Below are 27,789 nucleotides of genomic sequence, written 5' to 3'. Positions count from 1 at the left end.
ACAAACAAACAAAAGAAAATGGCGAGCAGCACAGACCGTACACAATACAGTCAGTATTCATTTAGGAAATAAAAAAAATATATATAAATACAAATATATATACAAACTCCAATCCAATGAATCACTTCCTTTATAAATCACAGTAGATAGATCCCTGGGCAAGTAATCTATCAGCGGCTGCCATATATTCATAAAGTTATTTTCTCTCTCTTTTAATTTGGCACTGACCCTTTCCATTGGAAGTACTCTGTAGATTTCTCTATACCACTGAGTCACTGGTGGAGGTTTTTCGTGAATCCAATTTAACAAAATGCATTTTCTAGCTACACAGAGAAGCTTATCAAGTAGGATTTTTAGGATCTAGCACCCCAAATTCGGATGGCAGCCCTAATAAAAATTGCCCAGGATCTTTACAGATCTCTTTGAACCTGTTACTTAGAAAAGTAGACTGAGAAGATTTAATGCATTCCGACCAACAATCTTCATCGTAGCCTACTCAGTTTGAAAGTCCCTTTCCCATTTTCTAGCCACATTATCGATATTGTGTTTGTCATAACTCAGAAAGGTATCATAAAAATATGAAATCAACCATTTCTTTTTAGTATAATGCATAATAGAGTCCTCCAAGGGTCCGAGACTAGGCAAGTCTACTACTAACTAGTCTACTGACTCAAAGTAACTTAACAGTGCTGAAAATGATGGCTCTTGGTTCTACACGGCCAAAGGCCTTCCACAAGGGGCCAGTAGAGATGCATGTAGGAACTAATGAGGATCAGATTCAGAGCCATTGAGTTATACAAAGTTGCGCCATTGAGGGGGCAGAAAACGCTCGAGGGCGGATTCATGCAGCCTGGACTGGAGAGGGACAAGCTGGAGTTTGACATTTACATATATTGTTTTCAACGAGGGCGGCGCAATTATCAGCAATTTTAGGAACGCATGCGTGCAACATGACAAGTATTTGCAACTGAATGGCTGGGAATGGAAGTTTAGAGTTTACATAGCCTGCATAGTGCATGCATAAACTTCCCTAATGATTATATCTGGTTTCAGTATTTATTTATGATGCATTTTCTCTATTATTAATAAGCCTGTTATTGTAGGGGTCAATTTGTATTGGTGGTGGGGAGGGGGTCACGAAGACGCGAAACATATGATGGCCGAAGCATTTTCGGGGGTCCCAACCTTAGAGTATATACTCTAGTATTCCATTACCATTACCCATTTAGTTGGCCAGTGTAGTGTTCTATTATGTATATGTGTGTGTGCAACTGTGCATGGCCGAGGGTCTCATTGTTTTCGGGTCTCCCAGTTATTCATCTTCAGCACCCAGTCAGCACGAACAAAGGCGCGTCAGGTCGTGAGCTGATTGGTTGCCGTTGGGCCAGACGCCAACGAGGTCCGCTAGAACAGATGGGGTCCTCCTCCGCCGGTGATGTTGTACATCCCACAGTGTGCGCACCACTGATTGTCTTCGACTCCGACAACAGCAGAAGGAGCCAGTTGACCGTAGTGTACGTTGTACAGTCAACACGCGTGCTCCACAAACGAGCCTGATCAGACAACATCATTAAACTCGACAAGAATCGCCGACTCCCAAGACAGAAGCGGCGGCTTCGTAAGTAGTCTGTTATTCCAGATCTCAATTAGATATAAACAGGCTAAATCTCTGAAATAATTAATCACTGCCATTATATGTTCAGTTTCGATTCACTAATATGATAGATTGTATCGGGGTAGTTATCGTGGTTGATTGCGCGACAAACTGATATCATCAAGATCCTTGCGTTGCACAAATGGAATTTAATGGCACAAATGAATAAAAAGCATGATCCACATGCTCAAGTTTACACGAAGGAATTCAGGGTTTGTCTAAAATAAACTATTACACGAAGGAATTCAGGGTTTGTCTAAAATAAACTAGCCTACTCTCTGTGAAAGCGTGTGGGCTGCAGTTCAAGCAGTTGTCTATGTAATGTGACTGTCTAAAGAAGAGTCTGAACAGATTGCATAACAGTAGGATTCTTCTTGTCTACTCAGACACACAAGGGAGTACTTTATGGCCATAACCTTCTGTTAAACTTAAAGTCGGTAAACTGCCAAGGAGAAGGGACACATTTTCCACTCCAAAGTCAGGAGAGAATTCATAATGTAGTGGTCTTTAGTTTTAATCATTAATAGGAGGTACAGTTTCAGCCTGACGTAGAGAAGCTGGGAGACAGATTTAGACTGGAGATCAAGGCACATGCAGTTTTAATAACAACAAAACGGCCTAGGGGATAAAGTGAAAGCATGCACACTATTTGGCACAATTATTCCTAACGGAGTTGCTGGATCTCAGATGTTTTGTGGGGTTGCTATGACAATGATAACAATAGTGAGGCAGGCATAGAGGCTGAACAGAACATTGAAGCTGAAGAAAGGTGGGGGTGGAAAGCAGGCAGTGAAGGTTTGGACTTTATATTCACCCCCCCCCCCCCAACCAAAGCAGTTCACAGAGGTTCAGAGGCAGAGAAGGCAGAAAATAAGTGTGCATCTAGGACTAGTAGGTCGACCAGATCAAAACTGTTCATTTGAGGGACAGAAGTATGTTGCTATTTATTGCCTTGATATTGGTACATATTCAACCATAGGTCTACTATTGCCTATCATTTTGTTTTCAAACCACTCTGGTGTCTCACATTTTGTTTTAAAATGCGAATTTTGGTCATGGGTGGTATGGCCAACTTGGTACTGTAACCTAAGGGATATGTCTCATATGTAACAGGCTTAAAAATACATCTTGCAGTAAAAGAGACAACGAGAGAGCTTTACAAGAGAAAGCCAACTATTAGGGGACTAGGCATTTGAACACTGATGCCTGCCTGTCACAAGGGTGATGCCTGAAAAGTCTTGGAAATGAGGGACTGTCCCACGCAAAGGGGGACATCTGGTCCACACAGTGTGTCTGAAAAAGACAGGGTGATGTGGGGGGAGGAAGTCGGGAAATTGTGGTCATGAGTTTTAATAGTGTGGTGCTCCAGTCTCTCACAAGTGAAGGAGAGAAAGGCCAACTGCAGACTGCAGAGAGAGATCACAGTCAATACGGGACATAAAAAGCAGCAGACAAAGGAGGAAATACAACTCCACAAAGAGGGGAGAAAAGAAGCAATTGGATACTAGGGAAGGAATAGTCTCACATGAAACAAACAAGCAAAAGAGAGAGTGAACCCAAGAGAGAGTTTGTGGACTGGCTGCTGTAATGAGCTGCTGCAGGGGAATACAGGATAAATAATATTAGATCTATATTTGGACTCACTCCAGTCTAGAACATAGAACAGAGTCCTGGTCTCTCATGTTCTGGTGTACCGTTAGATCAACCCTGGCTCAGAATGTCCACTAGTATAGGATGTTTTCATTTGGTTAAAATGTATCTACAGTACATGTCTGCTTGAAACTATAAACACTGTGACTGTGTCTACTAGAGGCAGCATGTCACTTCCACTGCACAGGATTTTAAAAGGTACTTTTGTTTAAGTGCCACAACCAGTTTAAAGTGCTGATTTGAAACTATTTGCCTTGGTCCCTGAATAATTATTCCATGTTATGTGGTTCATGACCTTTTCCAGTCAGATTATAGCATTTTATCAGGGATATAATGGAATTTTGGAGAGGATTAGAATTTTGTTGTCAAATGACACCTTATTTGACCCTTGCAACCCAGCTGTTCTTAATCTTGTGACCCGTTGCAACAAGACAGATACAACATTGTTTATATATGACAGGACTGTATTGGTCTCAGACCACAAGCACAACTCATTATCGAGTCTGCACCACTGACCTTGACCACGACCATGGTATTAAACACTAATGCATCTCATTGTCTCGGTCAATGATGCGTGTTTGTGGGCTTGACAGGCCCTAATATGGGCGCTGAAATATTGATAGAGCACAACACTGGGTGAGGCTGATTGGCGTTTAATATTTCATCTGGCCACAATTACAAAACTCATTAGTGTCGGAGATGAACGACCTGTGTTTATCAGCACTGTACGTTTAAGCCTGTCACAGCTTTCAGCGCGTCAGTGGGTTTTTGAATGTCTTTGTTTACAGCTGTACTGTGGAGAATAGAGCATGCATTGTTGAGGATGTTGTATGTAGGCGCTCTTAGGCGTTTATACTGTTGGAGGAAGTCACAGAGAGGGACCACATGGGGTTGCATCTGCGTCTTTGCCCGGGTCTGTTGGGGTTTGCTTGCATGTGCATTTGTAAAGTGTTGTTCCAATTGAGGAAGTCAGTCAGCTTCCTGTGTGAATGACTCAGTAAAGGAGGAAGTGATTAACGGAAGGGGAGCTCTTCCTTTAAACACAGCTCATTAACTCTAGTTGTATGGAAAAGCCCTTGAATCTGTTAAGAGTCAAACTGTGGATGATATACTGCAGCTGCATTTATACTGGCGGATACTAACGTCTGGCTCTCGACATCTCTCATCTCTTTATTCTTTCGTTACCTCTCTACACATCTGGTTCTCCCTCTCACCAGTGGCCGACCAAGACCAACCACACAGTCTTCATTACGGTAAGCGTTTAAAGATTCTTGAAACAAGGCCACACACATACTGTACATATTTACAGTATGCAGATTCAGTTCATTTCCCTCCTTCCTTCAGCTGCGGTCTCATTGAGGCATTGTGAAAGTGGGTGCAAAGTGAATTGTAATCGTGTTTTGAATAGGTGTACATAGGCTAGCCCAAAGAATGAAGTTTTATAAGTGTATGTGTGGCCTGGTGTTTGACATTTCTTAACTACTGTATGGTTAACTCAGATAAATGTTTAAGCAACTGAAAGGCTTTGGCCCATGTGCTTTGCACCTGTTCCTTCCCTTCCGGAAGATCTCTCTCTCATGCACACACACAGACAGACACACGCACACACACACACACACACACACACACACACACACACACACGGCACGCATTCTCCATGGATACACAAGTGTGACTGTGAAGGACGGAATTTTTTTAAGGGTGATGGCAGAATGCCATTTAAGTGTGTGTGTGTGTGTGTGTGTGTGTGGAGACAAGGAGAGGGTTCAAGAAAAAAGGAAGTAAGTGTAAGAAGAGGAAGAGAGTGCCATGGAGAGCAGCTGTCTTGTTCCATCACAACCGAAATGACTCTGACTGAGACTTTTGCAAGCAATGATTATCCACCTCCTTCCTCGGGTTGTATAAGCATTTCTAACCACTGTGTTCTATCTACTCTACCAGGCAGTGAATTGCGTTCCCCTGGTGTCTCGTCTAAAATAGTCCCAGATTAGAGGAGTGAGAATGGAGAGATGTGGGTTGGTTAAGTGTGTGTGTGAAGTAATAGTAGAGTGGTGGTTGTCTTCAGTGTGACAGAGGAAGATGTGTAGACGACAGAAGCAGTATACTATATACAATATGATCTCTTATCCTCTGATAACGTAACTTTCCACTTCTCTGGAAGCCCACTGGTCTCGGCTCCCTCTCAGTGTACTGTACACAGCAAAATCCGAATTGTTAATTGAGGTTGGAGCACACACTCAGAGCTCTGAATTTTACTGTGTGGTGATGCCCTCACGCATACTCATACGCATACTCACCGGTCATGAGGAGTCATGGGACTCCAACTCACCACCACTCTCTCTCTCTCTCTCTCTCTCTGTTGTCCCTTTGTCTCTCAGCCGCTTCTCTCTCATGCTGTCTGAAAATGGATGACATGCAGGATGGGGTTCAGATCGGAGAGAACAAGTTCATCAGCAAGTAAGGAGAAGGCCTACGCACAGAGCTGGCACACACACAGCCCCACGAGACCTACTGTACATGTACAAAATGCAGACAAAAATTGTACTATATTGTACTATATGCCTAGCTCTGCACAAAATATGTCTTGTGTGTTGTGCTGTCCATGTATGTTAGTGCTGCATACACAGTCAAATTCTTCAGTGTTAATTAATTAATTTAGCTATAACTGAATTGGTTACATGTGTACACTCTCTGAGTTAAAGGTTGTATTATTATATTTTTTTCAACCAAAGTTCATGTCTTTAGTTTGTTATTAGATAAAGTAGTGTTCATTTCTTTCTTCCATTTGCTGCTTTCTTTCATTTTAGCTATTTTTGACTAACAGGGGGGTGGGGCCGCAGGGGGCATTCGAACAAGTGGCTAAGTATGTATTTTTTTTACGAAAGTTTACAGTGGTTTCTTTATTATTTACTATAGTCCTACTAGGCCCCAGGAAATTTCATCTGGCCACAAAAGATCACGGAATATAATAATAAATAAATCGCCGTAAAACTTTGTAAAAAATACAAGCCACTTGTTCGAATGCCCCCGCCCCCCTATCAAAAATAGCTAAAATCGCTAAAACGAAAGAAAGGAGCAATCAAAACAAAATAATTACACTTTTACTTTCTCTAATATCAACCTAAAATATGAACCTAGATTGAAAACAAACAAACAAAGTTGTCCTTTAAAGTAACACTCTTTCGAGACATGAATTGTTGCACACATGCTCAACTCAATGTGATTAATATGTGTTTTATAGTTTATAATGTGTATCCCATGCACTCCACCACACCCTATCAGAGGGATTCAGACTTCTCCCCAGTATACAGCTTACACACAATTAAATAACCATAGACCTTTAAGGGCCCATTTCACTGTGCTTACTAATAAGCACAGAAATTATGATGTCTGATCCCGACCAGTGGTTCTCAAGCTGATTGATTGGAACTGTTATTAACAGTTTGTAGAATGGGTACAGTTCAAAGTCACCAAGATGACCTGCCCAAAAAGGTTGAAAGTGGTAAAAAAAACCACCTCGGATGCATAACTGCCGATTCAGATGTCTGAAAAAAAATCAAATAATGTCTGATGTATCGGTCAGATCAATATATGGGTTGGGCATTACTAATAAAGCTGTTTCAGTGTGAGCACTGGGTACTAGAGTGAGGTAGAGAAAGGACTATTCCTTCACCCTTATCTACCTAATCTTCACATTAACACATCTCTGTCTCCAGGTCAACTGTCCTTACACACCTGAAGACATACAACCTCTACTATGACGGACAGAACCTGCAGCTCAGGCACAGAGAAGTGGGTATAAAGGGTGATTTTATCCTTCATGAAAATAGTTTTTTTCGGTGCGCAACTAAGTATAAATAAGGTTTAATACATTTGAGTGGGTTTTGGGTGGCCAGCATGTGTTTGGATGATGGAAGGGTGAATATACAGTGTGCGTGCGGGTTACTATGAAAAGTCAGAAAGCTTTATCCTCATGTCCATTTTGGCCAGCTTTCATTCACCCTCATCCTTCATAACATGCCCCAACAGCACTGTCTCTTTAGCAATTCAACCATCCCCATTGGGGGTAATAACTGTGTGTGTGCACGCACATAAATGCATAGCTGAGCCTCTTTCTATACATATGCCCACTCACAATACGTGCATGTATGTACGCACGTGTGTCTATGTGTATTGATCAAAGCTCTGTTCCATAACAGGAAGAGGGGGAGTTGATTGTTGAGGGCTTGCTCAACATCTCCTGGGGCCTACGTCGGCCAATAAGGCTTCAGATGCAGGATGACCATGAACGAATCCGTCCGCCTCCATCCTCCACCTCCTGGCACTCTGGCTGTGCTCTGGACTGTCAGGGGTAAGGAGCTGTCTCCAGTTACACCCCACTTACCGGAAATACTTTAGAGAAGTGTAGTGGGTCAATGAGCGCAGCTATAGATCAAGTGGGGACTGACAAGAACTTATTATAAAGCCAAATATTTTCTTTTGTAATCTTGACATTATATCATTGTGTAGCGGTTTTAACACCAAAAAGAGAATTTAAGTAACCGAAGCACTGCAGATGTCCAAAGTGTTTACTTTACTGAACTACTGATGATAATCCGTGTCAGGTCTCAGTTTGTGTTTTGTCCTGAGGGTAGCACTATCCATATCTGTTTCAACAACGGGCTCAAGTCTAGTCTCCCTAGACTAATAGGCAGGGGCGTCATTTAACCACAAATTCAGTTATTTTATGCATACTTAGTTTCTCCACGTCTGAGAATGTTTTGCACACACTAATCTAATTATTTATCAGTGTGTCTCTAACACATGTCTATAACATGTGTGTATGTAACACACATGTTATAGACAAGTTTTCTTGTCTGCAGCCGTACATTCATTAGCCACTTTCAACCTGGTGTCCCTATGTTGGGCATGTCATAATAGGAGACAAAGGAGATGTGCCTTTTTACCTTTTATTTAATAGCCAAAATAGTGTGATGCGTTGTGAGCTTGTACGTCTTCTATTTTCACTATTCTATTTAAATAGGGCTTAAATGGTACCTCAGTTCTTCCCCCTAAAATTAAGCCTAGTAGGCCTAATGGGTATGCAGTTTGACTGGTTGAAAGCCGATATGTCATTCTCTTTGAGAGAATAGGCACATTCTGTCATTTCTGTGTTGGAATGACCTAAATCCAAGGTTACCTTTGGGGGTTTGAGATGTTTTTTTTTTTTTTTAGTACTTGTTTACATGTGCTCAGCTTTGTCAGTTTATGTTTTGTTCTCCTTGCTTTTGCTTTTCCAAGTTCACCCAATAACACAGAGGGGCAACAGCAGACACAGCAAAACATTCCCACGGTGGAAGTGACAGCAGAGGACAATGCAGTGGAGGAAGATGAGACAGAAGGTGGGTTTGTAGGCTGGGCTATATGAACTAAATAAAACAATTCTAAACATTCTATCGATATCGTAATAATAAGAAACGGGACAACCAGGTGCTTACAGGAGATAAGTTTCAATGGTGTTCACAGGATCAAAATCCAAAGTAAAAAAGAAGGAAAAGCCTTTATATTATTACAAGGCAACTAACTGCCTTGTATTAATCAGGGCAGAATAAATATGACAGACAGACAAACTCTTTACATTTTGCTAAAATATGTGAGAACACCTAATTAATTAGACAATTAGCTAAAATATGTGAGAACACCTAAGTAATTAGACAATTAGCTAAAATATGTGAGAACACCTAATTAATTAGACAATTAGCTAAAATATGTGAACACCTAAGTAATTAGACAATTAGCAAGTGTCCAAATACACGTGGTGGCACTTTAGATGGTACTGTAATTACATAGGCACAATCAATCAATCAGTCTTTCTTGCCTTTCCTCCATTTTTACCGTTCCCGGATCGTTAGTTTTTAACTTTTTTCTCATAATATCCCAAAACCCTGATGATATCTAGTCTCATGTCACAATATCTATACATAATCCTATCCTTATATATTCAAATTGGTTAATGGGAGGACCACAAAGGTTTTATCTAAACAGATTTTATGTGTGACCATATTAATGATATTAATTTTATGACTGATTTGATTGCATTTGTTTCTGTTGTACAGAGGACTATGAGAGCTCTGCCCAACTCCTGAGGACAAAGAGTGATGCTGGGGTTCTGAGGCGGGGCCAGCGGCGATCACCTAGCGACCAGAGGAGGATACGGCGACATCGATTCTCCATCAATGGACACTTCTATAACCATAAGGTGATACAATCACACACATACACAGAACGACAAAACATATGTGTTACTGTATGTCTATGACATAATATCTACTACTGTACATAACACAATACATCCTTAAGACCTAACCCGTTACCCATAATCATTACATGCGTACACATATCACTTATGCTAACTTTAATCTAGTGTTGAATTCAAACCCTAACATGAAACACTAATCCTAATCTCCTTTGAAATAATGTCCTTTTCTCCCCAGGATTTCACTGAAGTTGTACATAACACTAACAATGTCCCGCTCCCTCAGACAGCAGTGTTCACTCCTGCCTACGGCTCTGTGACTAACGTCCGGATAAACAGCGACATGACCACGCCTCAGGTGCTACGAGTCCTCCTGAACAAATTCAAGATAGAGAACAGCCCGGATGACTTCGCCCTCTACCTTGTTCATACGAGTGGAGGTGAGTGTTTATTTTAGGTAGCGTTTGTCAGAGCACTCTGACAAATGTCTAATCTTCGTCTATAGCAGGGGTCTTCAACGTTTTTCAGGCCAAGGACCCCTTAGTTGAGAGATTGATGAAGCATGGACCCCGACTACACCACTACCCCCCTCCCCCACTACCTATACAATTGTGTTGCAGAAGAGTACAGAGACCTTTGTCTCTGTACTTGGTCTGCTCTTTTTTCCTTCTACACCAAATGTATTGGACAAAAATAGCTGATCTACAAGCACACAAAGAGAGTGCAGAGTGACACGTTGTGTGCTTGTAGAGTATGTGTACAAGCATCAAAACCAGTGTACAGAAACAAGGACTGGTGTAATATGGTCTCTCTGAACTGGTTAACTATGCTCCACCTAGGAGCCTACAGGAATAAGTCAAGTAAGTCTAGAACTGCTTAACAGTCCCACAGTTGCAAGAGAAGGACACAGCTTTTTTTTACTGAGTTACTGTAATGTTATAGTGAACAAATATCAACATTTATGGCCTTTTTACAAAGGTCTGCAGATTATGTTAACTTGTTTGTTATGTTGTGTTCATGTCTGTCCATATTTTAGAGCGTGTGAAGCTGAAGCGTAGTGACTATCCTCTGGTACTGAGGGTGATGCATGGTCCGTGTGAGCAGGTCTGCAGGGTCTTTCTCATGGAACCGGACCTGGGAGAAGAAGTCACATATGATGTAGGTTTTTCCATGAAGGGCCAGCGACTTGACCCCGATTGCACAGATTATATGAAACAAAATAGTTTTGAGAGTTGTCATGACATGTCCCCTTAACTTCCACCAGGTGGCACAATACATCAAATTTGAGATGCCTGTCCTGCAGAGTTTCATTACCAAGTTGAAGGAGGAGGAGGACCGGGAGGTGCAGAAGCTCAAGAGAAGGTACAACTGCTGCAGAGTGCACTCCCTTGGCTGTGCAGTGGTGGAAGAAGTTGTCAGATTGATTTGTACTTAACCCATTTAGACCTGATATGAGGCCGATTTAAAAAAGATAAACCTATGTTTCTATGTCAGTAGTGCTCAAACTTTTTCACATCAAGGACCCCCAGAATTATCTGTATTTGGCTGCGGACCCCCATCTGAAAATATGTAGTTCCGGGACCAGGGCTCAGCGGTCCAGGCACCCTGGTTGGTAATCCAGTCTGGCAGTGTGCCGCAGGTTCTTCTCCCGATCCCGACGGCCTTTACTGCATGTCACCTCCCAATCTCTCTCCCCATTTCCGTCAGCCTACTGTCTATCCCTCTATACAAAATATAAAATAAAGGTGAAAGCCACATAAAAATAAACATTAAAAACGTTCGCTCTGAAATAATATATATTCAAAGATTTGCGCCACATTTTAAAAAAAAATCTAAAATAGCAGATCTACAAGCTCTTAGCGTGGCACTCGGTTGCTGCGCTATGAGCTTGTATATCTGCTATTTTTCTTTTTTTTATAATATTTGTTTTATTCGGAAAGTGCAGTATAATTGTACATATAGCATTTCTACAAACGATATAAGAGCAGTTCCCAAGATTTTCTTCTTTTCTTTTTTTCCCCCACCCCTCTTCCCTCCCTCATCCCCCCTCCATGTGGCAACATCTCCAATGTCTCTGTATAGTATAGTCCTTTTTCCTATATAAGACATCGAGTCCACACTCAAACAGAGACAGGCACGGCAGTAATACTTCAGGTGGTACATTTCAGGAGGACAAAGAAAAAAGAAAGAGTGGGCGGAAAAAGACATAAGAAACAAAAAACAACAACTAAAGTATATACATTTATGCTGAGGGGGACAAAAACAATATAGCTTTGGTCTTCGACCACGAGAGGAGGAGAGGTGTCTTATACATTTTATATTTATACAATCATACAGCAGGCAATGAACCAGTGAGATTACACGAAGTCCGCTCTCAGGGGGGCAATATGCACAATCCAGTTGTTCCAAATTTGGTAGAAATTGTCTAATCTAGTTCTTAACATGTATGTTAATTTTTCCATTTTGAAGATGTCTAGGACTATTCCATGCCAATCGTCCATTGTGGGTGTGATTGGGGATAGCCATCTTCTTGTTATTGACTTTTTGCTGGCTGCCAAGAGAATCTGCAGTAGCTTTGTGTATCTCGACTGGTTAAGACATTCAATGTGGCCCAGGTACATGGTTGTGAAGTTGAAAGGTATTGGAGTATTAAATACTGAGCACAGTGATTTGTGAATATTGTTCCAAAACACCCCCAATTTGGGGCACCCCCAGAAAATGTGGAAGTGGTTGGCTTTCTTTGCCCCACACTGCCTCCAGCACAGCCTATCGTCCCCTTTGTATTTTTCCTGGTATGGGGTCTTAAAATATCTAATAATATTTTTCCAACAGTGCTCTCTCCAGTCCATAGAACAAGTTGAGGTAGACTGGAACTCCCAGATCCCTCCCCATACTTCCTCTGAGAGTTCAACTCCTGCGTCCCTCTCCCATCTCTCTTTGATGTACAACGTGCTTTCATTCTTAGCATCTGAAATGGCGCCATATAACTCAGAGATGGACTTACTTGGCTCCACTGTGAGAGCTGACTTTAATATGAAAAAGAATTCTGATTCAACTGCAGAAAACTCTTTGAATTTGCATTCTTGATTGATATAGTGCCGCACCTGGAGGTATCTGTAAAAGTCAGCCTGTTCCAGATCATGTTTGACTTGTATTGATCTGAAACTATCAATTTCAGTTCTTTGCATAAATGACATGTAAGTTGTGATTCCTTTCTCTATCCATGACTTAAATCTAATGTCGCCTCTATTTGGGACAAAGTCTGTGTCGAAGGCACACCATCTGAAAAGTTTCAACATTTTTTTTAAACCACATGACCTCACAACCTTTTGCCACACATTTAACGTATGGTTTATCCATGGGTTATTGATCCTCTCTAATCGGTCCGCCAAACCCCTGTCCCCTATTGCAGCCTGCAGAGGGAAGTCAGCAACTAGACCAAGCTCCAACTCCTTCCATCTCGCTTTATACCCCCTGTTACTCCAGTATAACAGAGGAGTTATCTGGGCTGCATAATAGTAATTTCTTAAACAGGGAAGAGCCATGCCCCCTTTGTCCTTTCTCAGTTGTAGGGTGCTATATTTAATTCTTGGTTTCTTCCCTTGCCAAATGAACCTAGAAATCCATTTGTCCCATTCTCTGAATTGTTTATCGTCCACTTCTACTGGGAGATTTCTAAAGATGTAAAGTAAGCGGGGAAGAATGTTCATCTTGACTGAACTTATTCTTGAGTTTAGGCTTAGGAAGGGGATTAGGTTCCATCTATGTAAATCAGATTTAATTTTCATCGATATGGGACCATAATTAGCTTGCCTTAACTTTGAAGGATCTTTCGTCACATTTATTCCCAAGTATTTGATTTCTTCGTTGTCCCATTTCAAATCATATTTTTCCCTCAGTCCCCTTGGGGCATTAAAGTTTAGAGCCATGACCTGTGTTTTAGAAGTGTTGAGCTTATAACCGGATAGTTCACCATAACCTGTTAGTAGTGACATCAGTTCGTTAAATGACCTCTCAGGGTCCCCCCCTAAGTACACGAGGACATCATCTGCGAACATGGCAGCCTTGTGTTCGATACCCCCCATACTTATGCCTTTGACGGCTTCACTCTGTCTTATTAATTGGCCTAGGGGTTCAATAAATAAGTCGAAGAGGAGAGGCGAGATTGCGCACCCCTGCCTCGAACCACGTTTCAAAACGAAAGCATCAGACAAATCTCCATTAATCTTGATACGAGCTGTAGGTTTGTCGTATAGGGTCTGAATAACTTTTATAAATGTTTCATCAAAACCAAATTTCGCCATTACTTTGTAAAGGAAGGTCCACCTTACGGAATCAAAGGCTTTTCTTGAATCCAGGGCTACTAGGATTGCTTTGGATTTGTCCTCAGTAGTTTGACTTAAGATGTGTAGTGACCTCCTAATATTGTCTGAGGTTTGCCGGCCGCACAAAAACCCTGCCTGGTCCAAACTTATGATGGAGGACAAAGTGTTCTCCAGCCTCCGGGCCATAATAGAGGTGAAAAGTTTATAGTCTAAATTTAAAACACTTATCGGTCGATAATTGTCACATTCTAGTTTATCTTTTCCCTCTTTTGGAATGACTGAGATAATGGCCTCCTTCCACGAGGGCGGGGCATCGCCTCCCCGCAGGATCCCATTGAAAGTATTGAGCAACAATGGTGACAACTCCGCTCTCAACGTTTTATACCATTCTGTGTTAAAACCGTCTGAACCCGGGGACTTCCCTGCTTTTAGCCTGGAAATGGCTGAGTCCACTTCTCCGCTTGTAATTGGTTTTATCAAATTTACATTTTGTGGGTCAGTAAGGACTGGTAAATCCAGGGAGTTCAAAAAAGAATCTATCTGGGTTTCATCTGCTGCTTGGGGTTGAGAATATAGTTCTCTGTAGAAAGTTTCAAAACACTCTTGGATTTTTTCTGCTTTGTTTTCGATATCCCGGGACACAGGATTTCGTATTTTATAAATTGTGTTTTCTTCTTGTTGTTTACGCAGTTTATAAGCCAGATATTTAGCTGATCTACCACCCGTCTCATAGTATCTCTGTCTTAGGAAAAGAAGCTTTTTGTGAGTTTCTTGTGTATAGATGTCATTAATTTCCCCCTGCGTTTTCCTGATTTCCTGTTTCAAGTTGGAACCTGCAACATTACTGTCAGCCACCTGCAGCTGTTTTAATTTATTTTCTAGTTCCAGCAGCTTTTGCCTCTTGAGTTTTTTTTGATACGAGGTTAGAGAAATGATTTTCCCCCTCATTACAGCCTTTAATGCGTCCCACAATATCGCAGGTGAAACCTCCTCCGAGGTGTTCAGCTCTAGATATTCTTTAATATCTTTTTTAATCTTTGTCAATGTAGTCGGATCATTTAATATGTATGAATTTAGTCTCCAGAGGGTTTTTCTAGCTTTCCTCTCCAGGAGCAGGGACAGATTAACTGGACTATGGTCTGACAGGTCAATTGTTGCAATGTTGCAGTTCCTTATCTTGAATCTGTCTGAGCTGAACATGAAAAAATAATCTAGCCTAGCATATACAGAATGTGGGCATGAGTAGTGAGTGTACTCTCTATTGCTAGGGTGCAGTTCTCTCCACACGTCAATAATACCCAGTTCCACCATTAGTGAGTTCACCTTCCTACTAATGGGGTTGTTCTGATTTGCTGTGCCTGAGGAGTCTTTTTTAGTTAACCGTATGTTGAAGTCACCCCCCGACAGGACCACCCCCTGAGAATTAACCATTAAATCAAAAATACGTCTGTATAGAGCCCATTCGCTTCCCGGTGGGATGTATACATTTATTATTGTTATCAATGAACCCTCTATTTTTCCTGTAATCTTGATAAACCTTCCCTCGTCATCCCTGGTTTCTGAAATATGTTCGTAGTTAACTGAGGCTGAGATGAGGGTTGCAACCCCTCTCCTATGGCTTGGAATATTAGATGATGAAAACACATGTCTAAAACCCATCTTTTTTAATTTTTCGTGCTCAGATTGATTCATGTGTGTCTCCTGAAGGAGAGCGATCTGTGCCTTTTCCCTCCTTAATTTAGCTAGTATCTTAGACCTTTTAATAGGATTCAAAACCCCATTTACATTGAAAGAAATTATTTTCACCGGCTCAACCTGCATATCTGTTATTATGTGCAACGGTCAACACCCCTCCTCTCTCCTTAAATAAACAAAAAACCCTCAGCATAAGGAAAGAAAAAACAGTCAAAATACACACAAAATAATAATACCGTACTTGGTCAAAAAACATTGTAAACCTGAGTTCCAGCAGTGGAACCCTTCCACTGCCCATTCTCCTAATAAAGGGAAAACCTCTCCCTGCTTGTGCTAGAGGGCCCTTATCCACCCTGATGACAGCTATGAAAGAAAGATCTTGCATAGTAGTTTGTCTCGGTCGTATCAGAACAAATGCAGCAATGTTGTGTCTATTAGAATATAACCCCCCCCCACCCCCCCCCCCCTATTTTATCAACTAGCTTTCAGTGAAATGACATTCCACATATTTAGTCCCACTTAATTTCAAGACAGTGTGTTGAAACCCATTCCTTCATTCCCCCAGATTATCAGTTTGATTTCAGTGATATATTAGTGCCCCGGACACACGGACACACACACACACACACACACACACACACACACACACGTCACTCATCCCCCCATGTTATCGGTTAAATTTCAGTGATATATTTTTGGTGTTTTGGCTCCCCCCCCACACTCATTCCCACATACCCCCACACACACACACACACACACACACACACACTTGTCATTTCAATTGCATCGGTACACCCCCCCCCCCCCTTTTTTTTATCCCTTTGGAAAGAAAAACAAAGGAAGATTAGTCTGTGTCTTCACGTCTGAATACTTGCAGCCTCTCTATGTATCCTGGAACCCCGCAGGCCCGCGGTGGGCGCGCTCCCCCTGCCGTCTGCCACGCACCTCTCCTGATCCTCTCCCAGAGCGTTGTTGGTTTCTTGATCACTGCAACCGCCAGTCCACGCCTCGCCAGGTCTGCCGTCGCCTCTTCCACTGTAGCATATGTCTTCGTCCCATCGGCGTGGTGGACTCTTAGTCGTGCAGGAAACAGCGTCTGGAACCGTGTGTCTTTTGTTTTCAGAGCTCTCCGTGCCTCAGCATACTCCTTTCTTTTGGCCAATATTTCGGGTGCATAATCATGGTCCAGGCTGATTTTACAGTTTAGCCATGTAAAGCCCTTCTTCTCCCAGGTCTGCTTAATCACTTCTTCTTTCATGGTGTAGCTCAGGAACTTTACCACGATCGATCTGGGTTGGGCACCATTTGGGGGCAGCGGAGCCATGGCGCGGTGCGCTCTTTGTATCTGTAATGGCGTCGTTGGGGGGATATTCAGATTCTCTCTTAGCATCTTTGCCACAAAGGGGATAAGGGACCTTGCTGTCCCCTCTGTCCCCTCTGCTACCCCGTATATTCTCACGTTGTCCCTCCTGGACCGTCCCTGTAAATCAGTTATCTTAGTTTGGAGAGCCTCCTGGATCGTTAGCATCTCTGCTAGTATCTCTTCCACGTTCTGTAGCCTTTCCTCACTGCCTACGATCCTAGCTTCGGCCTGGTCCACCCTCGCGTTTGTTTTAGCTATTTCCCCTTTCAGGTCTTGCATCTGTTTCTTATTTTCTTGCCTGAAACCGCGCAGTTCCCTCAGAATTATAGCCAGATTTACCTCCTCCTCTTGGTCGGAGCAGGGTGAGGGGGGGCAAGCGCCGCTAGCCACCGCGGCCGGAGATCCCACGGTGATGTCCACTGGTTGCTGCGTTGCCGAAGTGCTAGCGCTAGCATCATTGTTAGCTTCAGGTTGCTGTGCTTCGTTATCGCCGCCGGCATGTGTACTCTCCCTTGCTTTCTTTTTCCTTTCTTTCAACACCATCCTCGCCCCTTCTTATGAGTAAATATAACTTGACTTCTTGATATTTTAGTTGACTTTGGGGCCGATATTATATCTTTTGACCGAGCGAACTTTCCTCAAGCTGTCATCCTCTCAAACCGGAAACCGGAACCCCAGACCTCTATCTGCTATTTTTCAATAGCTAAAGTATGACATAATGCTTAAAACACCAAAAGGGGTTCCTGTCCTGAATGAGTTAAGTAAAATAACTGTCACAAGAACAAATCCTGTATTCAAATTTGTTGGCCAAAAAGTATGGCCATCAACATATATTAGTAGTGCCAAAGTAGAAATACGGCCCATTTCACGATCATATTGTAATAATACATTCATGTGAAAATCACTTACCGGTAAATATTGCAGCTGGTAAAATGTATTACTTTATGTGCTGCTGGGTAGCTTAAAGTGCCACTTCAAATCCCCTTTTTGTGATGTTGATGACATAATGCAAAATTATGTGGCATTGTTCTTTTTTTAATTTTGTTTTTAACTTGATTTTAAATCCTGTGATATCACAGGATTACATTTAAATGTCAGTTCTTCAGCTCCAGTCAGACCAGCTCCATGCCCAGCCCAGAGAGTGTCTCCAAGTCAAACTACACACAATTTAGTTCAGCCCCTAGTACCAGCACCTCCACGGTGAAGGGCACAGACACTCCCACAATAACTTGAGAAGATATGTAAACCAACTTGCATCGTTCCAAGTAGGCCAGTGCCCAACAGGCACACTTCATAATTAATTGGTTAAAGGACCACTTCACCACTTTTCAACCTACCTGTATCTTCATATAATAGGTCCTCGCTAATAATCATGATAAAATGGCACAATCTTTTTCTACATAGGAGGGCTGTGGGCAGTTAATAAACCCGTCCACCAGTGACATTTATTTAACAAAAATGTTAGATGTTTATTATCGAGAGAACGATGGCTTCCATTTTCGCATTGCAACTTTTCAGGAATAGAAAGCCTGCCGTTTCTATTAGCTTGGATTCCCCATCGATGATGTCACTGGTGGACACGTTTCTGAACAAATAATCATAGTGGAGCTTGTAGATCTATTATTTTCAGTGTGCGAGATGACGCACATCCAAGTATAACTCAAGCTCTGGTCCGAATCTGAGTTTGTTGTCCAACTCACACATCTCTCCATTTGTCTACATGTGTTTACACAGGTATACATACCTGCGATGTGTCATTGAGAAGGAGCTCCGCCGTCTTCCAGAGGCCACAACCTGTATGTAATCTGAGAGGATTCCTTCTTTTAATATCCTGACTCGGGTCACTACCCGCTAATGTTCAGAGAGACCCACGTTCACCTCAGAACACCTACAAAGTGAGACTGACCAAGGGTACTGTACAAGGAAGCAATGTATGCATTCCAATGAACATTTCTTCCGGCTTTTGAATGTCTTTCTCCTCGTGGGTCTTCTGTTATCCTCACCATTTAGCCATATATTTTAACATGAAGACTAATGTATGCTTTGTCAGACAACGATAATAATAACAACTAAATAATTGAAAATCTATTCATCTGGGTTGCATGACAAAATATAAATTAGGCTTGATTAATATTATATATTATATATTGTCTATCAGTGGAGATGGACAATAATCAAGCCTACTTCATATTTTGTCATGTACCCTGATGTAACAAGCACAACCACAAACTTTAGAATTGTTTTCATGTTATTAATAATAATAACCTCTAGCAATAATGGTACCATGATGGCTATGCTGAAATTCATTCCTGGCACTTTTTAAAGTTTTCATATGGGTTTGTATGGAGTACTGGTTCTGATCCGCTCTGTTTAAGCACAGTCCTGTTTGCCTGTTTGTCTGCCTCTCTCAACAAACACAAACATATATGGTGTATACATTCTTTCACTCTCAGCTCATTGCATGGCTCCAGACAAACGTTTTAGTTGGTTGCACAGGTGCACGTAACCTTTTCAAATGGGTGCACCAGTATATCATTTAGGTGCACCCACCCACACATACACACACATAGACTGACCTGCTGAATGTAAGGTGCACTGGTGTGACAAAAGAAAATGGTTGCACTGGACAGATCTTTGGGTGCATGGACTCTGGAGCCCTGCATTGATCTACTCAGTCATTCCTGCATTTCGTTTCAGTCCATTATTGAACCGCCAGAATAATGTTTTATGGGGCGTGGCTAGCGATTCAGGGTCTGGAACCAGGCTACAGTACCTCTTAATACACACCCCAAAATGTGATGACTGACGACCTACTTATTACACGCCATCCATACAGTATCATTTGGTTTTGGTGAAGTGCCTGTCTCTCAGCATTGTCCCAGGTAAAAACTATGAAGCTATTTTTGTGTTTAAAAAGAAATTCAATGGGAATTATCAGGGAAGTAGCTAGATGGCCATGCTATACATCAGTGTGGTTTTAACCCTGGACCAAGAATGTGGAGGAAAACCTTACAGATTGGCCATGGCCTGGCACATTCCACCGTGGGATGGTTTTGATAGGATGATTTAGGCTTCTTGCACTACAGCAAAAAGAACGATTTTACATTCAAAGAAAAAAAGATTCTTATCGTTTGCTTCACATCAGACGGGCTTCCCGTCGTTGGAAAACTTGTTTGCTCCCGCAGTTAAAGGAATTGAATGGAGCCTAGATATTTTGTTGATGGATACATTTAGTGCAGTGGTCATTTAAGGCTGTGTGGACTGACTGAAGATATGAACATTTGTTGTTACTGTCAATTCCTTCATACTTAAGCCTGATCTATACCTCAGTGTGAGCTGGTGTCACACGTCAGAAATAGCTGCTCTAAAAGTGATTTGAGCTTGTAGAGCGGCTGGCTATTTTTTGTGTGCGCTACGAGGCGCATAACAAAGTGTAAGTCAAGCCTAGGTCGTAACAATTATGTCTGTGCTCAGATTTCCTTCCTGTGGACATTTAAAATTCTGGATTTGAGTTCAAGTCAAATAGAGAATGAAGCACAAAGCAGATACAAGAAAGAGGGTAGTCCCAAAAGATTGTGAATAAGTTGATGAATGATCAATCATTATACAATGATGGAATGTTGTGTGTACAGTAAGTGAGTGAGCGAGCATTTCAGGAGAGTATGTAAGTCTCTGTACAATTCCATGTGTCTGTCCAGTAGTTCTGACATGCATAATTGATAATACTTTCACAGAACACAGTGTAGTATTTTCAGAAATGGCACAGCAGTTGAGTGTTCATGAAGTTGAATGTGTGTGTATTCTTTTAGCGAGCATGTCGCCTGCTTATGTATTTCCTGATGGCAGAGTTTTTGTATCTTTTAATTCACACAAAACGCATCTTGAATGAGTTTTTGTCTCTCTTGATGTCAAGCACAAAGTAATTTGTTTTTGGAAAATGTAGCTTTTTTATGATAATTATTATTTAATAAAAATGTATCATCAGAAAAGCTGTTTAGTTTTTTTTTTAAAGCTTGTCCCACCTCCCCTAGCATCTGAGCTGTTGGGCAAAGACTGCATTATCACTGTTATGTAATAGCACTTTATCTTGGTTGTTTCATTTGAAATGATATAATACCACAGCGTATGTAGACAGATGGATAGCATAATTATAGTACTAGACATTGCATTCAATATTATTTTATTTTTTTATTTATTTTTTAAATAATCACAGCTTTGAGATAAGATTAGATTTTTGTGTTTTACCTACCGCAATTGAGTGGGAAAGGGCTTTAAATAATACATCCAATTAGAATCTGACCAAGAAAAGAACACCCAGAGCTGTTTATGTTTTCTTGTGGGTGGGACAATGGCTTACAGAACAGAAAGGATGACCGTTACTGTTGACATTGCCCAGCCAATGAGGCAGGCTGAGACGGAGTGATCCCCTACCTGAATGAGATGCAGGTTAAGAGGCTGTCCCTGAATCATACTTTCTTCAGACCATCAGATAAATCAGTGCTGCTCATACGCTGTCCACTCTGCCCCGGTGAAAGACAAACAACATCACAATCATCTGGATCACATCACTCTACCAGTCCAGCCAACAGGTAAAATGTGTTGTTGTGATTTAAATTGGTATAGGTGCCTTTTAAGCTTTGTAAACCAAACGGTTTTAACAAATAACGGAAATATAACAACATGACATATATAGGCTATATATATTTTTTTGTTAATGGTGGAAATAATTTTGGAAATGTATGAATACTTCTTTACCATGGAAACGATAACGCTCATGCAAAGTTATTGCAATCATCTCAAGTAGGCCTAATTGTGATTAGGTGATTATGTAATAATTGTGACTGCCATACAGATGAGAGCTGTTAAAATTTTTATGATACTGTTTTTTACTCTCCATGTCACATGAACGATTCCATCTTTCGATGAGAATTGCCATATCAAATTATTGATTGTATAACTCACACTTGAGTCTTGTGCATATACATTACACTATAAAGTATATATAGCTGTGATTTCATGTAATGTTCTTTTAAATGGCATTCACTTTGTCTATTGCTGAGCCCCATAGAACCCATTCCTTATAGTACAATTAATTTAACTGTAAAGGTTCATCTTTTTTTTAATTAATTGTCAGTTAAATTTTCATTGAGGATTATATTGTGTAGAAACCAGACAATTTATTGATGGTGTGGAGACAGACATACATTTCGGGTGTTCCAAATTCCATTAAATAAATGTATTTAATTAACTTTTTCTGAACGAGTCTGAACAAAAATCTAATCTGTGACAAGACCCATGGGATTACGGCCAAACTAAGTGACCCGGTATAATTATAGCTTGAGGCGCCTTGTAAAAGGTCATGGATTACATTGTGTACACACAGTGCAATGACGATAGTGAAGATGATGTCACACCACTTGTTGATGATTTACAGTAATTTATCTGTCATGACAATTGGCACTAATTTTCTTTTAGAACAGATTTAGACCGATTTGATGTAGCATTAAACATAGGGAAAGGAAAAGCTGTCATGATGACTTTTGTTTTGGGGATCAGAACATTTTGTTTGTCTATCAGTTTTGGTCCAAATGGCGCTAGGGTGGTTAAGAGATGGGTCAAATGCGGAGAACAAATGTCACTGCGGTAACGTGTGTAACAAATCGTACGACTTTGACTTTATTATTTATATAAGCACATTTCAACGTATTCATATTGACCACTTTTATTTGCAACGGTAGCCTATGTATACATCCAGCAGCACTGCACTCCACTGCAGCATATTCAGAACCAGATTAACCCAGTGCAAATCCCAATTATGCCTGGGAGATTATGAAAGCTATCTGATCCTGTGACAGCCATTGGGTCAGATTGTATCGAGGTTGTGTAAGATGTGTGTCATAAAGATGGATTAGGAGTAACACAGTGTGCTCCTTTTCTCTCAATTTGCAGGCAGAGTAAAAATACCACATAATCAGCCACACAGGGCTAAATCCATGATGCGATCATCTGCGTCAGTTTGTGTTTCTGTGCACTAAACATAAGTGCCTCAGTACTGAATTATATAGTACCTAATTCTATGACCGACACCTTTCACCGAATGGTGACATTGAATCAATTATGTAAGGTCTGTATCTCTAAAACATAGGCTACAGAGAGCAGCAGACAACTCTCCTGTGAGCCAAAGGATTTTGAACAGCTCCTTACAGCATTGCTACTCTTGTCGTTACAGGGGAATAAACCATGAAGAAACTAGTGCTCGCAGTGATGACATGCCTGCTGCTCCTTGCCACTCACGTTCCCACCTCTGAGGCGGCGAGGGGAGGCTTCGGTCGAGGTGGTGGCTTTGGCCGCGGAGGTAGCAGCCGCGGTTGGGGTGGTGGTGGTGGAAGCTACAGGCCGGCACCTGTCCAGACCAGGGGTGCCAGCGCGGGGAGTGTCGCTGGGGCAGCCGCAGCAGGAGCCATGGGGGGAACATTGCTTGGTTCTGCTCTGAGTCGTCCTAGCTATGGAGGCGGAATGTTTGGAGGAGGCGGAGGATACGGAGGAGGATACGGTGGTGGCTATGGAGGGTACGGTGGCGGGTATGGAGGGTACGGTGGCGGGTATGGCCAACGTGGTGGGTATGGCGGCAGGCCTGGTTACGAGCCAGAGGGGTCTGGAGACTATGGATATTACAGGAGCGCATCGAGCGGTCCCATTTATAACAGCATCGTCGTCGTCATTGGTTCCCTGATGTCTGTCCTGATGGGCCACTGGGTGGCAATCTTGTAGGGAGCACAGGCAGGCTCCCAGAGACAAGCACCCTCAGATTGTGAACACAGCTGCACCTTGGCCAATAATGACCAATCATTTGATCTAAAAGAATGGTCCAGAAATGTGATCAAAAGAGATTCCCGGACTCAAAGTGATGCTTATGTAAATTCCACAAGATCCACTGAATGAGAAGGAGAGGCGAGGAAGCGGAATGTAGCGCGTCTTACAGCACATCAATGTTACACCATTCCCCTGTTCTCATGTGTAGCACAGATACGATATGCTCTGTAGATCTGTCTGAGTTATGTTGACTGACTTTAGAGGTAGGGTAGTGTTTTTGTTCAAATGAGTATTAATAGCTCTATATATTCTGATAGTACTCATTGTTGCTAAAGTATGTAAAAAAACATTTTATTTATAGGGCACCTTTCACAGACAAGCGATTGACTAGTTTAAAACATAAAAACAGCAATATAAAGCATAAAACAAATGAATAAAATAAGCAGTCGAACATGCAATAATTAAATTATATCCCAATAAGAATGGGACAGGACTGTCAAATCATGTCTCTCCAGCTCTTTTTTTCAACTTCAGGTCGGGATACCAATATTATCCAAACAGGAGAGAGAACTCACACATGACAAGTGACTTACCCTACCTTTAATCCTCTGGTGTCTGGGATTTTGTTTTATACTGTAATGTCATTTTGGGTCATGGGTGGAATGGCGGACTACTTGAGGAATAACTGTTTACACTTTAATACTAATAGAGTATGTTCCCTTCTGAGACTGTGTACTTCATGTCATTTTTACATTTTTTTATATCACTGTTGGCACTAGAACTCAGATGATGAGGTAAAAGCAGATGACATGACAAACATGAATATACTTATTAGAATTATACTGTAAATGCAACTGCATTAGTTGTGAAGACTGACATTGAGTAACATTCTGGCTTTTTTATGGAGTTATGTCTACTTCTAAGAAGCAAGTACTAGATTCAAATCAGCCATACTGTTTTTGTGGTAATGCCATTCTGTCAGTATGTTTCATCTAAACATTTAGATACATTGTGATGTCACTATGATATAGCTATATGAAAGTATGAACAACCAGTGAATGTCAGGTTTGATACATTACAAACTGCTACATAAAGAAGTATTACAACATTGTTATAAAATATAAAATAAAAACATTCTAAAAATACTGTTTTTGCTTCATGAAGTTTTTCCAGGAAGGATTATATTGCCCAGGTTCTTTGCAATTGTCACGATCTGCCTCTCCACAGACCTAGTTGAGGTCCAGCTACTGTACATCTGTCTCTTTATCTGTCTCTAGCCACATTTCTTTCAACTATACCAAAATCTGCTATCCTGCACTTATCCACCAGATGTCCCCAGACCTTCCCTTCGGTCCCCACCATATCTGTGCACACCTGTTACCACTTTCCTTCTCACCCACCTGAGCTTTCCCACCATGTTTTCCACACCTGAGCTTCATACCATGAAGGTAATTTCCCCTGTTCACTGCCAGATTGTTTAAGTAATGTTACTTGGTGTTTGACTTGACTTTCTAGCCTCTGTATTTCATGTGTTTCTGATTTGAGTCCCGTTCTGATGGTTCTGTCTGCTTGGTCTGTGTTCTCACCTGATGTCTGTCCTTGGATTTTGGATTCCTGACCTTAAGCCTGTGACAGCAAAGTGTCACTCTCTGAGTCTTAACCATGGCATAGCCTCCACTCCAACTCCAACCAACAGTTATTTCAAGTTCTCCAGCTGTAAAGTGACCAAGGATAATGTTAATGTTGCACACCGTAGAGGAGATCTGGATGGGGTATAATTTATTACTGATTATTATTCAAAGTCATGCAGGCCAAAGAGAACTTCCCCAGGGAAGGGAAGGGACTGCACACTCCAGAGACTCAGGACAAGTCTTCGCTGTTTGGCTTCGTCAGGTGCTTGCATACATGTACATGTATGTATGCATACATGTATGCAAGCACCTGACGAAGCCAAAAGGCGAAACGCGTCGTGCAATAAAAAATGAAGCATAAATAATCTCAGTCATTTAGTGGTTGCTCTAAACAAACATTAAGTCCATAGACTTAGCTGGCAAACAAGTTACGTCATAAGTGTTCTAAACAAACATTAATGTTTTGTCTTGTGACGGCCCTGCCCCCTCTGCCTCACTGTAAGCTAGAGGGAAGCCTCTGTATGGCCGACAGCCCAATTGTGCTCACCTGAGGTGGGTGTGGCTTAGAGAACTATATAGGGAGCTCTCCTGGCTGCAGCTCACTCTTCTCTCTGTCCTCCCTGCAACCAGGACTGCCACCTGGCTCAAGGGCCTAACCCCCCTTTTGTTAAGTTATGTTTTGAACCAGTTAATACAACACGTACACACCACTCTCCATACATCCATACACTGCACACATTGCTGATAACTGATATCCTCACATCCGGCACTTCATTATTTTAATATGCTTTATTTACTTTAATATAATAAATATAATTACAAAACGTTATACTCTTGTGTGGACTCCCTGTTTTTGCCATGCATCCCCTAGTCACTAGGGGATGCATGGCAAAAACAGGGAGTCATGTCATGCACTAGGGCCTAGTGCATGACAGTCTGACTGCTAATAATGTTTGTAGCAGTTTGAACCTCAACACAGTAAGGTAAACAGCTTACTGTTCTCTGTCATATTACTCACTGTTGATTCATTGTTGTTTTTTCCTCCAATGCCCAGCTTTGGGTGTACCCCATAGGGATGATTTGATAGGCTGAGCAAGGAGTGCAGTACCACTGAACTGAGGATAAAAAGTGAGGAGTGTGGACAATCTATATCATTCGAACGATCAGACACTTCCTCATCCGCTGGAAGCTGAGCCATTGGCTGGAAGGAGCGCCGTGGCTTGCTATTGGGTGAGTTAATCGTAGAGGGGGCGAGGATTTACTATTCTGTGCCTATCGGGTCGCAACTCGGACAGGGCTGAATCGGCTTGTATTCCCCATCGATGATGTCACTGGAAGACGGTTTCTGAACTGCCCACAGCCCTCCTATGAGACACAGACAGAGTAGAAAAAAATGTAGGTAGACTACAAAGGATGCTTTGTTGTATTGACCCTGGCACTTTCCAAGATGTTTACTGCTGTCTGCTGCCATCACGTCTAAGTGTGCACTCTTTCTGTATATGTGCTGTTTGGCTGCTAGGAATAGCAGCATCTGGTTAATCCAGCTGAGTTGGGGGGGGGGGGGGGGGGGGGGGGCATTGTACTGCTACAACTGCTGCTGAAAGACTGGGCTGACCTATAACCACAGACTGAGGCAGAATAACACTGATCAAATCCACGGAAATAATCTCATAGGAGAACAGAGAATTTTAACCCAGGCAATAAAAATGTTTCAAAATAAAGTACTATTCATGTTGTTACACTGCTTTTAGTGAATTTAAATTGCAAGATTTATATCCTACAAAAGACTTGAAAACCGATAGATAGAAGCAAAACTTCTACTGCTGAGCTAGTAAGACAGAAAGCCCATTTGGACAGATATTACACTTTGAGTTTCATGAAGCTCAAAGCCACCAGTAATGAGTGACCACAGGCTATACATGTCAATAGAAAAAGGAGGACCACGTCCCAAGCCTCTTCAAATTCTCTTTCTATTCACAAAAAAGCTATGGATTGGCACTTTAAGCAATTAAATGTAAGTAAGTAAAGTTTATTTGTAGAGCACCTTTCACAGACAATCACAGTCACAACGTGCTTTAACAACAATAAAAGTAAAACAAGTCAATAATAATCAATAAAGAGTCAATAATAAAGTAAGACAAAAATAGAATAAAAATAAAACAATCAACATTTAACCAAGCCAGTGAAATTGAAGAAGGAAGTCAAATAGGGCTATGCAAAGGCCTGTCTAAAAAGTTTAACAGACCTTTAAAGATGTCCACAGAGGCCACAGTTCTTAAGTGGAAGCGGAGCTCATTCCATTGCCTAGGGCCCTAGGCCCTATAGGGGCAAAACTGGCAGAGGCTCGATTAGTTATCAATTTTGTGAGAGGAACAACCAGCAAGGCCTGGGATGAGGTTCTCAGAGACCTTCTGGGCACATAC

General features: G+C 41.7%; 1 protein-coding gene across 3 annotated transcripts; it reads left to right on the top strand.

Annotated features, from left to right (window-relative positions):
* The first annotated feature begins 1,451 nt into the window (after window positions 1-1,451).
* rassf2b (Ras association domain family member 2b) lies at window positions 1,452-23,261 on the top strand. 3 transcript variants are annotated; one of them, XM_080765927.1, is made up of 13 exons: window positions 1,452-1,618; window positions 4,522-4,557; window positions 5,683-5,761; window positions 7,021-7,096; window positions 7,504-7,655; window positions 8,585-8,685; window positions 9,400-9,542; window positions 9,826-9,979; window positions 10,576-10,697; window positions 10,804-10,901; window positions 18,657-18,718; window positions 21,404-21,511; window positions 23,152-23,261. In XM_080765927.1, the coding sequence occupies exons 3-13, from the start codon at window positions 5,709-5,711 to the stop codon at window positions 23,157-23,159; spliced, it is 1,077 nt and encodes a 358-aa protein (XP_080622053.1). In that variant the 5' UTR covers window positions 1,452-1,618; window positions 4,522-4,557; window positions 5,683-5,708; the 3' UTR covers window positions 23,160-23,261. The 3 variants fall into 3 exon arrangements, with proteins under 3 accessions (XP_080622053.1, XP_080622055.1, XP_080622054.1); XM_080765928.1 differs by lacking the exon at window positions 1,452-1,618 and having other exon boundaries at window positions 4,088-4,557; XM_080765929.1 differs by lacking the exons at window positions 21,404-21,511; window positions 23,152-23,261 and having other exon boundaries at window positions 1,455-1,618; window positions 18,657-20,911.
* The last annotated feature ends 4,528 nt before the right edge of the window (window positions 23,262-27,789 follow it).

The sequence above is a fragment of the Protomyctophum bolini genome, assembly GCF_963924005.1.
Source record: "Protomyctophum bolini genome assembly, chromosome: 6".
NCBI classification, from domain to species: Eukaryota; Metazoa; Chordata; class Actinopteri; order Myctophiformes; family Myctophidae; genus Protomyctophum; species Protomyctophum bolini.
The sequence above is the reverse complement of the archived record's forward strand: the minus strand, read 5'-3'. Positions and strand labels throughout refer to the sequence as shown.